Raw genomic sequence first — 14,648 nt, forward strand, 5'->3', positions numbered from 1 at the left:
ATTTGAATGTCACTCTCATGGGAGGGACTTAGTGTGGACAGTGGTTTGGTTGCTCACACTTCCTGGAGGTGTTGAAGACTTGAAATGAGTCTCAGACTATAGCTTAAACAATTAGGACGCACTGTGGCTGGCTGGGCTAGTGTAGAGTTCATGTCCGTAACCTTATGGTGGCTTTTGTTTGTATTGAAGTTTTTTAGAAAGTATTCAAAAGTATTACATATATGTATTACATATATATATTATAAAGTATTACATAAATAAAATGGGGTTAGCCATAAATATTCAACTTAGTAAACCTTCATGGCAAAGACCCAAAGAAATGGTGTTGCCAAGGCAACTGGACTACCCCATCTTTGCTTGTGGGGGAGGGGGCTATACTCCATGAAGCTCAGAGCCCATGAGGTAACAGGAGTTGAACTGGTGTCAGCCACCTTCGAGGCAGGAATCTGAATCCCTGTATTAGCTCTCCAGCCTTGTTGTTTTGTTTCCTTTACTTTTTTAAATTATTTTTTAACTAGAGATCGTCACCAGCAGTGGTTAGCTTGGCAGTGCTATGCTGACAATTTAGTGCTTAGGACCACCATGGCCACAGTTGGTGTATTGAGGACCAGTGGCATGTGATGCTTGGGATCAAATTCAGGACCTCCCATATGCTAGGCAGGTGCCCTGTGATGAAGCCGTCTCCCCAGCCCTGCCAGACTGTCTTTTACTCTGCTGTTTAATGAAGAACCAAATATCCTACTGGAAGTTTACTGGAAGACTCAATAGATTTTAAACAAATAGCTTATAAAGTGATCTTGTATATGTTTTACGAGACTTTAAAAATTAATTTAAAATAAATACTGTCACATTGATAATTTATTATTTGCCGAACCAAAATTAATTAACCAAGGCATGTGGCACTTATATCAAACCCATCTTCTTTTCCCAAATGCATGTCTTTGGATTATTTATTGCATATGCTTGCTTTAGGGCTTTTATTTTCCATTTCTTTTTATATCCTGTGATAGTAGTAGATAGTCTCATATTATAGAGAGGATTGTTATTACTTGGATTGGACTAATATGTTTTAGATCTAGACTTTTACCATTATATGATAAAAATTATATCCTCTTTTATTCTGAAATACTATATTTGCTTTTGTTGTAAAATAACTCACTGCATAGGCTTTGTCTGGTGATGCAGTTGTCAGATGGATAAAGGGCTCATGTGACTTTCAAATGTCCCTTTGACCTTGAGATTCCATTATTCTTTAGCAAAATTAAATTCTGCCAGATTGTCTCAGTGCCATCTTAGCTGTGTACACATTGTGAGAAGGAAAGACTGTCTTGCGCTTACCGAGCCTAGAATTGCATCAGTGAGATCTGAGTCTTATTTAGAAGAGGTCCCGGCTAGAACTTGGTTATAATTTATGGCTGGATGACTTGCATGCATCAGAAATGCCTGAAAGTTTCAGTCAGAGAGACCCTTTTCTGGAGAGTGAGGAAAACGACATCTTCTATGTCCTCATGTGTGGAGAGTATGGAAGAGACGGGCCACAGGACACAGGAATTCACATGTGCAGGAATCAGTAGAGAGCACAGCTTTGCACTAGCAGAAAGCTGATGCTCTTAGTTTTGCAACACGTGGCTAAGTTTCAGGCTATCGGAATTGTATCAATAATGACCATCCACCTCCCTCTTTCCCTTCTCTCCTTCCTTCCCTCCTTCCTTCCCTCTTTCCCTCCCTCCCCTTCTTCCTTCTTTTCTTCCCTCTTCCTTCCTTCCCTCTATCCTTCCATCCTTCCTCCCTCCCATCCTTCCCTCCCTCCCATCCTTCCCTCCTTCCCTCCCTTCTCCCTCCCTTCCTCCCTTCTTCCTTCTTTCCTTCCTTCCTTCCTTCCTTCCTTCCTTCCTACTTCCTTCCTTCCTTCCTCCCTACTTCCTTCCTTCCTCCCTTCCTCCCTACTTCCTTCCTTCCTTCCTCCCTTCCTCCCTACTTCCTTCCTTCCTTCCTCCCTACTTCCTTCCTTCCTTCCTTCCTTCCTTCCTTCCTTCCTTCCTTCCTTCCTTCCTTCCTTCCTTCCTTCCTTCCTTCCTTCCTTCCTTCCTTCCTTCCTTCCTTCCTTCCTTCCGTCCCTCCCACCCTCCCTCCCTCCGTCCCTCCCTCCCATTTTCTGCTCTTGTGTCTGCTTGTGTAGTGTGGCCCAAGGTCCACACTCCTTTTCTTTGGTGCTGCCCATGTGCTCCCCACAGAACCATATGTACTTCTTCCTTTGTGTTGCTCACTGAGCATCACATCTCCTTTCTGTGGATGCTGGGATTGCAGGAAGTAGAGCTGCTAGGATCAAGCTTCATGCATGAGCACTCTCGAGACTTGAACTTGTCAATTCAAGCTTACCACATTGCCATTCCAAGCCACTTCTGTCTCTCTGAACCCCAGTAAGGTCATGTCTTTCTGCAGTCACCAACATGGAAGTTGGATTTTATTGTACAGTCTTGGGATATTTTGAAGAAAAAGGGCACCACCAGTAATTAAGTTTGTTATTGCAGTGGAGTAAGAAGTTTTTGCTACAATAGTTTTCATCATAAGATAAATCTTGAGAACAGATAAACAGAAGAATTATCTCTTTTCTTTGAAGCTTGAGTTGGAGAAATTAGGGGGGGTTCTATAGGTCTCTGGTTCTAGTTCTATAGGTTCTCTGGGTCTAGTAGATTTTGGTCTTTTGATTGTATTTAACTCGTAAGGGTCAATGTCTCACTAAGGTTGAGACTTTTGTTATATTGATAGTGACATCTGGAATTTCATGTTGAATCTTTAATTTTATTTTTGGAAGTGACATAAGAACAGTGGTGGAGGATCAGGGACATTTAGGTGGTGTTGCGGTACAGTAACTGTTTATCAACACTATACATTTTAAAGCCATTGTAATCATATTGCCTGAAATGGAAGAAACATTTACTAAAATAATACAAAAGACATAGATTAGTTTTGTGTTTACTGTGTTTCAATATTAGTCAAGGATAGCACATATGAATGCTTAAATCAAAAGTTTATTTCCTGCAAAGTGAAAAAAGAAACATTTATTTTTTCCTTCTATTGACTGTGACCTAAAAGATTATAGAATATTTCCGCAATTTAGCTTATTATTGAATGTGAAATATGTATAGCCGTCAATATGAAAATGTCAAATACTTAATTCAGTATGTTTAAAGTTTAGTTGTTTACCAAAACCATTCTTTAAGGTTACATCATTCTTCAGTAGTGCAGCATTTCAAGAGTACCATACAAAAATGTAATATGCCTAAGTGTCAGTGTATATGCTTTATGCCTTTAAAAATAATCTCTAAAGTCATTGTTTTAAAAATACTCGGTAATTGTACTTAATTATCCTTGCTGGATAATACTCTTAAATGACTTAACTTTTGAGGCACAAGTCAAATGTGTGCTTAAATGTTCACTTAAAAGAACAGAGAAATTGAAAGAGCAGAAAAAGGAAGGCGAGAGAAAGTTTTATCTGGCGACAGAACTGAATGTGAATATATAACATTTATATCATACTATAGAGTAGCTTTGAGATCTGCCAGGTATAATTTTAAAAATGGTTAACACTTGAAAATCTTTGGTACTGTATTATTACATATCATTGTTGAAGCCTGGAGAAATTTAGAAAATAATGTATATGCACTTTCCTACTTTCTGATCAATTCATTTTATTTTTGATGTTAATTTTGAACCATGCCTGGTGGTGCTCAGGCCTTCCTCCTGGCTTTGTGCTTAGAGGTCATTCCTGGTAGTGCTCAGGAGACCATACATGTTGCCAAAGATTGAACCAGGGATCTACAGCAAGCAAGATCAAGTGTTTGAACCCTGTACTCTCTTTCTTGTCTCTCAATTATGAAAAAATTTTTTTCTAGCCACATTGGTCAGTACTCAGGGGTTATTCTGGGCTCTGTGCTCAGGAGTGACTCTTGGCAGTGCTCAGTACCATTTGTGGTACCAGACATAGAACTGGGGTCTGTTGGAGCAAGGTAAGTGCCTTAGCCCCTTACTATCACTCTGGCCCTAACCACTTCATTTTTGATTATGGCAGAACCATTTCTTGTTTTTTTTTTTTTTTTGTTTGTTTGTTTTTGGGCCACACCCGGTAACGCTCAGGGGTTACTCCTGGCTATGCGCTCAGAAGTTGCTCCTGGCTTGGGGACCATATGGGACACCGGGGGATCGAACCTCGGTCCGTCCAAGGCTAGCGCAGGCAAGGCAGGCACCTTACCTTTAGCGCCACCACCCGGCCCCATTATGGCAGAACCATTTTTTTTCTTTTTTTTTTTTTTTTTTATTTTTAATTATGAGAACAAGGATGCAAAGAAAGAGGACAAGGTAAAGTTACAGTGGAAGGACAATACATAACATAATTCTCAGAAGTCCCCTTGCTGATATCCCAACTTTGAAATTTCATCCAAAGAACATTAAGATTGTAACACACTATAATATTTCTTAACAGCACACAAGGCAATCTAAAGCCATAAAACTTACATAACTCCTTAAACATTACAGGCATAGCATTTTTTTTACATTTCCATATTCATGCATATTAGCTTAAGTTGACCTCAAATCTTAACTGGGTTCTTTTTAAGGATTAGAGTCAAAGGAGCACAGCAAAAATGGTGTTAGAGTGGCAATTGTTGCTTGCATAGGCCCACCAAAATATGAGGGACATGGAAAGAAATAACCTTGGCCTAAATACAAAAAGACCCGATCCCTGAAGGTTCCTGGCACAAGACCAACTCTAGGCTCCAGGCAAGCTAGATCGTCCAATCCAAGACATTGTCTGTAGTGCCAACACACTTATATTTTTCACACAGTCTCTGTTGTTGGTCTCAAGCTTCTGTATTTAAGATCCTGGAATCTGTATATCCAACATTGAAGTCAGGATGTGGAGCGTCCTCTGGTTTCACCTTACAATCAAAGGGCAATGCAGGGAGCCCTGTCCTGTAAGCAAATCGTTGTTGTTGTTAAGTCTTCTCAGTGTTAATGGAAGTCTCTTTTGAGCAGGACAATGTCTGAGCAGTGTAGAGTTTTCCTTGGTAGAGGATTGCTTCCAGGTGATGCTATAGACCAGCCTGGATGTTTTGTGGATGGCTTCCCTGGTTCAGGGAAATGGCCTTTCTTCTGAGGTCTGTGCCAGGTCGTTATGTCAATGTTCAGGGTGTAAGGTCCCTTTGCACTATAAGATTTGTCTGTACCAATCTCTATTAGATAGGATCTTATTTATATGTATAGTATTTTCCCATTTTAATGTGCCTATGCAAAAAAGGAGCAATGCCACGTGGTGTTCTTGGCCCATAAGGGGGTGATAAGAACAATTATGGTTCAATCATAAGCATTAATCTGGGGGACTCTTTCTCTAAGATTCCTTGTTAAACAGCTCAAAAAGAGAAGGAGAAAAGCGGTTAGAATCATCACTATATAAGACAACATTTAGTAAGAATTATAGCTGTCAGAGAAAAAAAAACAAAATATTCTAAAGAAATAGGTGTCCATTTTATATATCTTGAAACAGTTTGGGGTTGTTACACACAATGCACGGCTTTGGTCTGTGATAACGCTTGTACACTACTGATTAAAAAGAGTAATATAGATTAGAGATGTTTGGGGGGGATAGAGAGTAAAGGAATAAAAAAGAGCTTTGTAGGGATGTGGGAAAGAGCACGATACAAAATAAAGATTCTGGATACGTAAAACGTAACATAACAATAGGAATACTCTTAATATATGAAGTACGCGCGGGGGCTAGTGCCCCCGCGCGGTTGGGAGAACCATTTCTATGGCTGATACAACATTTATTTCTGGCCTTCTAAAGACTAGAGTTAGATTTAACTAAATGCATGTAAGATGAAAATATTGTTTTCATTGGAGAGAAAGATAGAAGCAAAGGAAATTTTATCTGAATCTTGATAAATAATCAATTGATAATTGATAATCAATTTCAGAAGATTTTTTGGTCTCTTCTCATTGTATTTTATCCATCTCCACAAGTAAGATTTGACTAATAATATATAATATATGTACATATATATGTGTGTATATATATGTGTGTGTATATATATATGTGTGTGTATATATATATATATATATATATATATATATATCCTAAAGGTGTCAGGAGACAACTCAAGAGCACATTCTTAGCATGTATGAGATCCTGAGTTCACCACCAGGCACTGCTTTGTTGGAAACATTTTTTGTTTGGGGTCACACCCAGCAGCGCTCAGGGGTTACTCCTGGCTCCATGCTCAGAAATCGCCCCTGGCAGGCACGGGGGACCATATGAGATACTGGGATTCGAACCACTGTCCTTCTGCATGAAAGGCAAATGCCTTGCCTCCATGCTATCTCTCCTGTCCCATGTTGGAAACATATTTTAAATAAATTTTCAAAGCTGTGGGACTATGAAAGTAGCATGATGGTTTCTGTGGTTGTTTCTATGTCATTTTTTTTTCAGGCCACACCCATTTGATACTCAGGGGTTACTCATGGCTAAGTGCTCAGAAATTGCCCCTGGCTTGGGGGGACCATATGGGACACCAGGGGATCGAACCTAGGTCCTTTCTTGGCTAGCGCTTGCAAGGCAGACACCTTACCTTTAGTGCCACCTCGCTGGCCCCTGTTTCTGTGTCATTTTTAAAAATAGATTTTTTTTTTGGCAGATAACATCACACAAGAAGATATTGAGGGCATTCTGCAGAAATTTACAGGAACTATCATGCAAGTCCCACCTCTGTGAGTACAGTTAGTGGATGAATGTGAATGTTTGATTCTCTTTTTGGTGACCACATCACTTAAACAGGAAAAAAGAGGGGTGTGTGGCAGGGTGCCAGAGTTTTATTGTGTGGCAAGGTTGGTTTTAAATCTCATATAATAGTGCTGGCTTTCCTCAATGGGGAAAATTTAGAGGTTCATTCAAGTGACCTCTGATTACCTGTTGGCCCTCACGGTACTGCATCCTGACATCTGTTCTTGTACCGGGTTTTTCAGTCTGTCTAGTACAATTTGGTACAGGTGTCTCTTCCTGCGTGTGTGTGTGTGTGTGTGTGTGTGTGTGTGTGTGTGTGTGTGTGTGTGTGTGTGTGTGCTTGTGCTTGCTCATGCTTTTCAGGCCCAGATTTTTTTTTTTAATTTTTATTTTTAATTATGAGAACAAGGGTGCAAAGAAAGAGGACAAGGTAAAGTTATAGTGGAAGGACAATCACCCATAACATAATTCTCAGAAGTCCCCTTGCTGATATCTTAACTTTGAAATTTCAGCCAAAGAACATTAAGATAAATAAGACAGAATCCATGTACAATTACTTTGTTCCTCAAGTCCCCAGATTGTAACCCATTATAATATTTCTTAACAGTACACAAGGCAATCTAAAGCCATAAAACTTACGTAACTCCTTAAACATTACAGGCATAGTATTTTCTTACATTTCCATATACATTCAGGCCCAGATTTTTGCTTCTTAGTTCTCTATAGCAAATGAAGCCGATGAGTGTATTACTTTAATCTCTCTCTTTTTTTTTTTTTTTTTTTGGTTTTTGGGCTACACCCGGTGGTGCTCAGGGGTTACTCCTGGCTGTCTGCTCAGAAATAGCTCCTGGTAGGCACGGGGGACCCTATGGGACACCGGGATTCGAACCAACCACCTTAGGTCCTGGATCAGCTGCTTGCAAGGCAAATGCCGCTGTGCTATCTCTCTGGGCCCTACTTTAATCTCTTAATTACATTTTTCTAAATACTATCAATTCAAGAAAATCACTTATTTTAAGTGGCTGGAATGACTATAAGATGGATGTGTCGAGATATATGATAATTCTTGTAAAATTAAGGTTTTGGTTTTGTTGGGGTTTTTTTTGTTTTTTTTTTGCTGTTTGTTTGTAGTTTGGACCATACACAGTGATGCTCAGGGATTACTTCTGCCGCTGCACTCAGGAATCACTCCTGGTAGTGCTCGGGGAACCATATGGGATGCCTGGGATTGAAACTGGGTTGGCCACATGCAAGACAAGCACCCTACCCACTGTGCTATCTCCCTGGCCCACCCCCAACATTCAGAATTTTATATTTAGAAATCTTGAAGTGTTTTTTTTTTAAACCACCAAAATATCTATGCTGGCTGTCATTTTACCTCAAACATAAAGATTTATAATTCTTACCTGCACTGAATAACTTAATTTTGGTCACGTGTGTTTACCTATAGTATTGTTTTCTTTTATTTTTCTAAGTGTGACTTTTACTATATTTGATTTTTTGTCTTTATTGATTATCATAACATGCAGAACTTTGAGAATTTCAAGGATTTTTGTGACTTGATAAAAAGTTACCATATTTATGTTTCTTTTCTTTTTTTTTTTCTTTTTTGTTTTTTTGGCCACACCCAGTGACGCTCACGGGTTACTCCTGGCTATGCACTCAGAAATCTCTCCTGGCTTGGGGGACCATATGGGTCACTGGGGGATCAAACCATGGTCTGTCCTAGGCTAGTTCACGCAAGGCAGACGCCTTACCACTTGCGCCACCACTCCATCTACTCATGGTTTCTAAATAAATGGAAAAGTTAAAAAGCTAGGATCTGTTAAGTAAAACTAGGATCTGTTAAGTAGATTGCTTATTTATTCTTTTGGAGACATGTTAGTTATTATTGTAAATGAAATGAATTTAATGAATTTTCTTGTAATGGAAATTATTTCTAGGAAAATTCACAGAACAGACCCCTTCTGAGGAAAAATCTAAAGTGAAGAGTTGATGGCCTCACTGGGGTGCAACATGACATCTAGTAGCTGAGACCTTCAGTCTAACGCTCTCCCAACTGAGCTATTTCGGCCGCTAGTAGCTGAGACCTATTTGGGAGTTCTGGCCTACTATCATATTGGAATAAAGTGGAAGAAAAAAATTGCTTGTTCACTTTGCAGCAGAATTTCCCAACAATGGGCTGTGTAACCACCCTTGCTTTCCATGCATAATCATCCTTGCTTTCCATGTGCAACCATCCTCGCTTTTATGCACGAGTCTGGAATCACTCCTTCAGTCTCTCAGGTCTTCTTCCCTTCTCCCTCTCTTACCTTGCCAGCTATTCTGCATTAAAGAAAGATGGACAAAGACTGTCAACTTTGATGAAGAGAGGACAGATGGTGGAAGCAAAGCCAGCCAGGCCTGTCACAGTCTATAGTCTTTCCCTTCAGAACTTCCAGCCACCCTTTTTTACATTGGGTAAGATGGAAAAATGTTGAAGTTATACTTATTTACATGTACTCTCCCCTTGCCCCTTGTATTTGGCTACTTTTGAGTAATATTTTTTTTTTTACTTTTAAGTAATTTTAATGGTTCCCTAGGATATTAGCACATTTTTAAAATTTGAATTTAAGCAAGATTAGGATTTGTTGATAACCTTTGTAAAAGAGCACACTCAGTGATACAGTTATAATTGTGTCCTAAATTCATTTATAAAATAGATTGACTTTTTAAAATATCATGTATTACATTATCTTGTTTGTTTTTGGATCACACGTGGGCTTACTCTTATTTAGCTCTGCACTCAAGGATCATTTCTGGTATCACTGGAACATATATAGGGTACTGGGGATCAAAATCAGGTCTACTGCATGCAAGCAAGTGTTCTTCTATCTGCAGTGTGATTGTTTTAGCCATTATATTACATTATCTTTTTTTTTTTTTTTTGGTTTTTTGGGCCACACCTGTTTGATGCTCAGGGGTTATTCCTGGCTAAGCGCTCAGAAATTGCCCCTGGCTTGGGGGGACCATATGGGACGCCGGGGGATCGAACCACAGTCCTTCCTTGGCTAGTGCCTGCAAGGCAGACACCTTACCTCTAGTGCCACCTCGCCAGCCCCTATATTACATTATCTTAATTAAAATGGGAAATAACATATCTTTAAAACCCTGTGGAGAAGAGAAAGGATTATACGTTGTCCAGTTTTTAAACATTTTAATGATTTTTTTTTGGAAGAAACCAGGTTACAACGTTTTTCATAGCTGAATTCTAACCTGCCATGTTCCAGCCCCAGAGCCAACACCAGCGGCCCTAGGTTCCCTCCCTCCCCTCACTCTCAAGCTTTTCTTCTTCAAGTTCTGTTCTGTCCTTTTATTTGTACATTTGCTAAAACCACAAATTGGACATTCAGTTTTAAAGTTGACATCAGTCTGTCCTTTAAAACAGGCATTTGGGGACTGTGGATATGGCTCAGTGGATGTGGCTCAGTGGTGGAGCACATGACTTGTATGTGTGTTAAACCAATATATATATATATATTGATTTTTAGGTCACACCTGGCAGCGCTCAGGTTATTCCTGGCTCTGCACTTAGAAATCGCTCCTGAAAGGCTTGGGGGACCATATGGGATGCTCGGAGTCAAACTGGGGACCATTCTGGTTGGCTGCATGCAAGGCAAATGCCCTATCCCTGTGCTATCTCTCCGGCCCTAATATTTTTGTTTTTAAGCAAGAAATTCTAATTGTAGAGTGATCACCCCCCCCCCCCCGCCTGCTTCTTTTTTGTTACCTCTAAGTTACATTCTGAAAGCATAAAAATAATAGATAAGGTACAAAAGTACCCCTGGACATGGGCTTGGGCTAAGTTGTATTTTGGGTTGTTCAGTTTGAATTTATAATGCATTTTTGAAATGCATTTTAAAAGAAAAGTGTATTATTTGGAAATTTGATTGAGTGTAGAGTTGAAATATGAATGTGGACAAGCTGTGAAGACTTGAAAACTATAGTTCTGAATTCTTAAACTCCCTTAAATTAAATTGATCCTGTACTTTTGTTTTTCTGCTTCCCCTACCTTTGAGGACCACCAGGGTCTCTCCTGGTTGTGCCCAGGAGCTCATAGGGTACCCGGATCAACCCCAGGGCCTACTGCATCCCAGGCCTGCCCTTCAAACTCTTCTGGGCTCCATCTTGCTTTTTATTTCAGTTTTTACTGATTTCTTTTGAAAATAAGATTCCTTTCCCCTTAAACTTTACTATCTTTCCATTGACATTATTATGCAATGCTGTAAGTTCCTTAAGAATACTTGGCTTAGCGGCGTTTGCCTTGCAAGCAGCCGATCCAGGACCAAAGGTGGTTGGTTCGAATCCCGGTGTCCCATATGGTCCCCCGTGCCTGCCAAGAGCTATTTCTGAGCAAACAGCCAGGAGTAACCCCTGAGCAACGCTGGGTGTGGCCCAAAAACCAAAAAAAAAAAGAATACTTGGCTTTGTGAGAGTCAAACCAACAGAACTGAATGTGTGGGGTTAGAGAAGGAGATGGTAGGGGAACCTTGGAACCCTGAAACTCTGTCATTAGCAGTATTGCAAATCCTGGTGCCTACATAAAAATTGGCATTTATTGTGGTGTGTCTATATAACAAAAAACAAAAACAAAAACAAACAAAAAAAACTTATGGGGCCAGAATAATAGCACAGTGGTAGGGTGTTTGCCTTACATGTGGCTGACTCGGGAGGGACCCTGGTTCGATCCCTAGCGTCCCAATGGTCCCCCAAGCCTGCCAGGAGCGATTTCTGAGCAGAGCCAGGAGTAATCCCTGAGCACCGCCAGGTGTGGCCCAAAAACCAAAAAAAAAAAAAAAAAGACACTTATATTCCTACTTTGCCTGAACCTAAAATGTTTGGCATTAAGGGAAAAAATATAAAGAAAAAACAAGGAAAGAAAACCAACACTAAAAAATATTTTACTCTGTTCCATGAAAATGCAGCAGCTGGCCTGGCAGAGTCGGCATTATCTGTGAAAGTAAGAAAAACTCAATTTCCCCATCTCATTTAAATTGTAAATGCTTAATTTACAATTCATTGAAGATTGTAATAATCCAAAAGATGTCTTTTCACCAAAGCCAAATAGAGTGCAAGAATGTTAGCAACACTTTTTTTTTTTTAATTTCAGCAGTGACCCCTCCCTCCCCTCAATCTTGAGCCTCTTGGGGAAAAAAGAATTCGAGGCGAGGGAGATGACTCAAGTGGCCAGAGTTCCTGGGTCCAATCCCAAGCACAACATGGTCCTTCCTCTGGGATCCCAGGCTATATATCCTGGTGGGGTGTAATTCCAGGAACTTCATAAGCAACATGAGTTTGATCCCCTGCATCCCTCTCCCCAATTTTTTTAAACTCTCAAGTGAAGAGTTAATTCCCCCAAAAGACCTTATTTGTGTAAGTCTAGAAACAACTGAATATATTCCTTATGTGTGGAAAATGTAGTGTTTTGTTTTTTAGATTGCCTTGTAGATGCATAAAAGTAATGCAGAATTCCACAAACTAATAATTAAGCCACGCTACCCTGTATAGATGTGTATTCAGTTTGGGGCCATTGTAATTTGAAATTACTTCATTTTTTTCCTTTAGGAATAGTTCCAGTGGAACATTTACATATGCTGTGCTTGGTGTGAAGTCTGTTACCCGGACATAGTTCTTTCTTGTGGCTAAAAAAGGCCTTTTGGTTGTATTTTTTGAGGGTGCAAATCTGTAAATATTTTCTTGATCAACATCTCATAATAATAAAAAGTGATATGATGACCATTTAAATGCTATCTCATGAACTAGGTGTGTAGTTCTGAAGAGATTTTTAAAAGCCTACAGCTCACAGTGGCAAAGGTGTTATTTCTAACTATTTAAAAACCTATGAAATGAACAAGAATGAAGTATTAAAATGGTGTGACTTGCCAGTTAATTTAAAATGTGTCCATGGGATTTTTTGCTGTTTGCTTTCTCCACACTCTGACTTTTCAATCTCACAAACACATATGCTGCTGGATGAATAATTTATGTCTTAGCACATAAATATTTTATCACTCAATTGTTTGCATAGTGCATTTTTACATTTGTTTAGGGGCATCATTTCTATGTAAAGTGGATTTCATAGGAGGTTAGCAATTTACCATGTCACTGTTAACTTCCAGATGTTGAGTGTGGAGGCGGTTTTTATATCAGAAGTTTGGTCAGTGACATTGGCAGAGGTAAGCATAAAGATGAATCCTCAATTCCCATTTAGAGTGTAATATTCCTTTTGGAGAAGAAGAACTTTCTGGGGTTTTGTATTTCTTGAGCACTGGCTTTAGAAAATTGTTCTCTGGCCCCCTCAACTATTGATACCTTGTGGGTCCATAGCACACAATTATCAACCATCAGCAGTTTGTAGTGAAGGAGCAGAAAATGTAGAGAAGAGTGAATGTAAAAGCCAAGCTTTTTCCAAACATAGCACTTTTAGTAGGATTTAAAAAAACAGATTTGTCCTTCAGAAAGTTGTTTTCATTCGATGCACATCAGATTTCTTGGTTCAACAGACGTGGAAATTGGGGGAGTATGATCCTGTCATTGGCTGGCAGTTGTGACAGTCAGGGGTCACATCAGGTCATGTGCAAAGTGAGAGTAATAGTTACCTCATGGGAGTGCTTCCTGGGTTAAGTAATTGTGTGCAAGATCTTTGTAGACTTTTTTAAGTTCATTGACAAGGTAGGTTATTCACTCTATGCTGATACCTAATCTATGTCTTCATCTCAAGCCCCTGGGTTTTTGAACTATGAAGAGCTTTTACATTTGGGATGATTTCAGAGAGTTGTTTGAGAAATGATGACTTTGAAACACTGAGTCACTTGTATTGTGGATTTTTTTCTTTCCACCTCTGTTGCCGTAGAGCTTTCTTCCTGTGCCAATGTGCTAGAGCTGACCCGGACAAAACAGGGCCCGTTTACCCTAGAGGAGCACGCCCTTCCCGAAGACAAATGGACCATCGACGACATTGCCCAGTCCCTGAAACACTGCTCAACTCTTCTTCCAGCAGAGCTGGCACTTAAAAAATCAAGACCAGAGGAGTCTGGAGAGCAGGTTTTGAGCTGTGAATCCATAACTCTAAATAAGATCAAGGAAGAGGATGATATAATTAAGACATAAGTTTGGCTTGAGATTCCATCTCTTCTGTAGTTGACATTTGAATCTTGCGTGCAAAATGACAAAGCTATGTCGTGCAAAAGACAGACGGGTTATTTTTATTTTTTGCATGAAGAAAAATGCACATTGTTTACAATTTCTGTATTGTACAGTATATAATCTGCTGTGCATTATGAATAGCCTTAGAGTTGTTTGTTTTTTTGCTGTACAATGAAATAGTCCCTTTTGGTAGTAATTATGCTGTTAGACTCAATTCAGGAAAGTCGACTTTCTGATTTGGATTCTCTTCAAAGTCTTTTCCTGTGAAAGAATTGAACACGTTTTTCAATCAAAGAGAAAAAATAAACTACATATTTCTTTGGTGTCATAAAAATGAATGCAAATTAATGTAATTTGACCTGATTTTTGGCTTCTTGGCAGTTTTATTGTATCGAAATAGGTTGTTTGAAAAGGTCATTATTTAACTCATATTTTGGGGAAATTACAGTTATCAATGATTTCTTTGATAAGTCTACGATACTACTATTATCTGCTCATAGCAGAGTTTGTTTAGATCTTGGAAACAATTAATCTATTATAATATCTGTAAAGTGAAGCAAATCATGCTACTATGTGTGTGATATATATAGAAGATTAAGTGTTTCACTAGGCACTCTTTTCTTCTATGAATGCATATATTTTGACAACTATAAGATCCTTTCCTGGTAATTTTATCAACACAGCTGAT

At 39.3% G+C, this 14,648-nt stretch overlaps 1 protein-coding gene across 1 annotated transcript in view; it reads left to right on the top strand.

Annotated features, from left to right (window-relative positions):
• The window catches only part of TRUB1 (TruB pseudouridine synthase family member 1), a 50,542-nt gene extending 36,243 nt beyond the window's left edge, over positions 1-14,299 (top strand). Inside the window, exons 5-8 of the mRNA XM_049764507.1 lie at positions 6,690-6,762; positions 9,096-9,235; positions 12,934-12,990; positions 13,668-14,299. Of these exons, the coding sequence (XP_049620464.1) occupies positions 6,690-6,762; positions 9,096-9,235; positions 12,934-12,990; positions 13,668-13,924 (527 nt within the window). The 3' untranslated portion in view covers positions 13,925-14,299. The remainder of the gene's footprint in view (positions 1-6,689; positions 6,763-9,095; positions 9,236-12,933; positions 12,991-13,667) is intronic.
• Positions 14,300-14,648: the final 349 nt, after the last annotated feature.

The sequence above is a fragment of the Suncus etruscus genome, chromosome 17, assembly GCF_024139225.1.
Source record: "Suncus etruscus isolate mSunEtr1 chromosome 17, mSunEtr1.pri.cur, whole genome shotgun sequence".
NCBI classification, from domain to species: Eukaryota; Metazoa; Chordata; class Mammalia; order Eulipotyphla; family Soricidae; genus Suncus; species Suncus etruscus.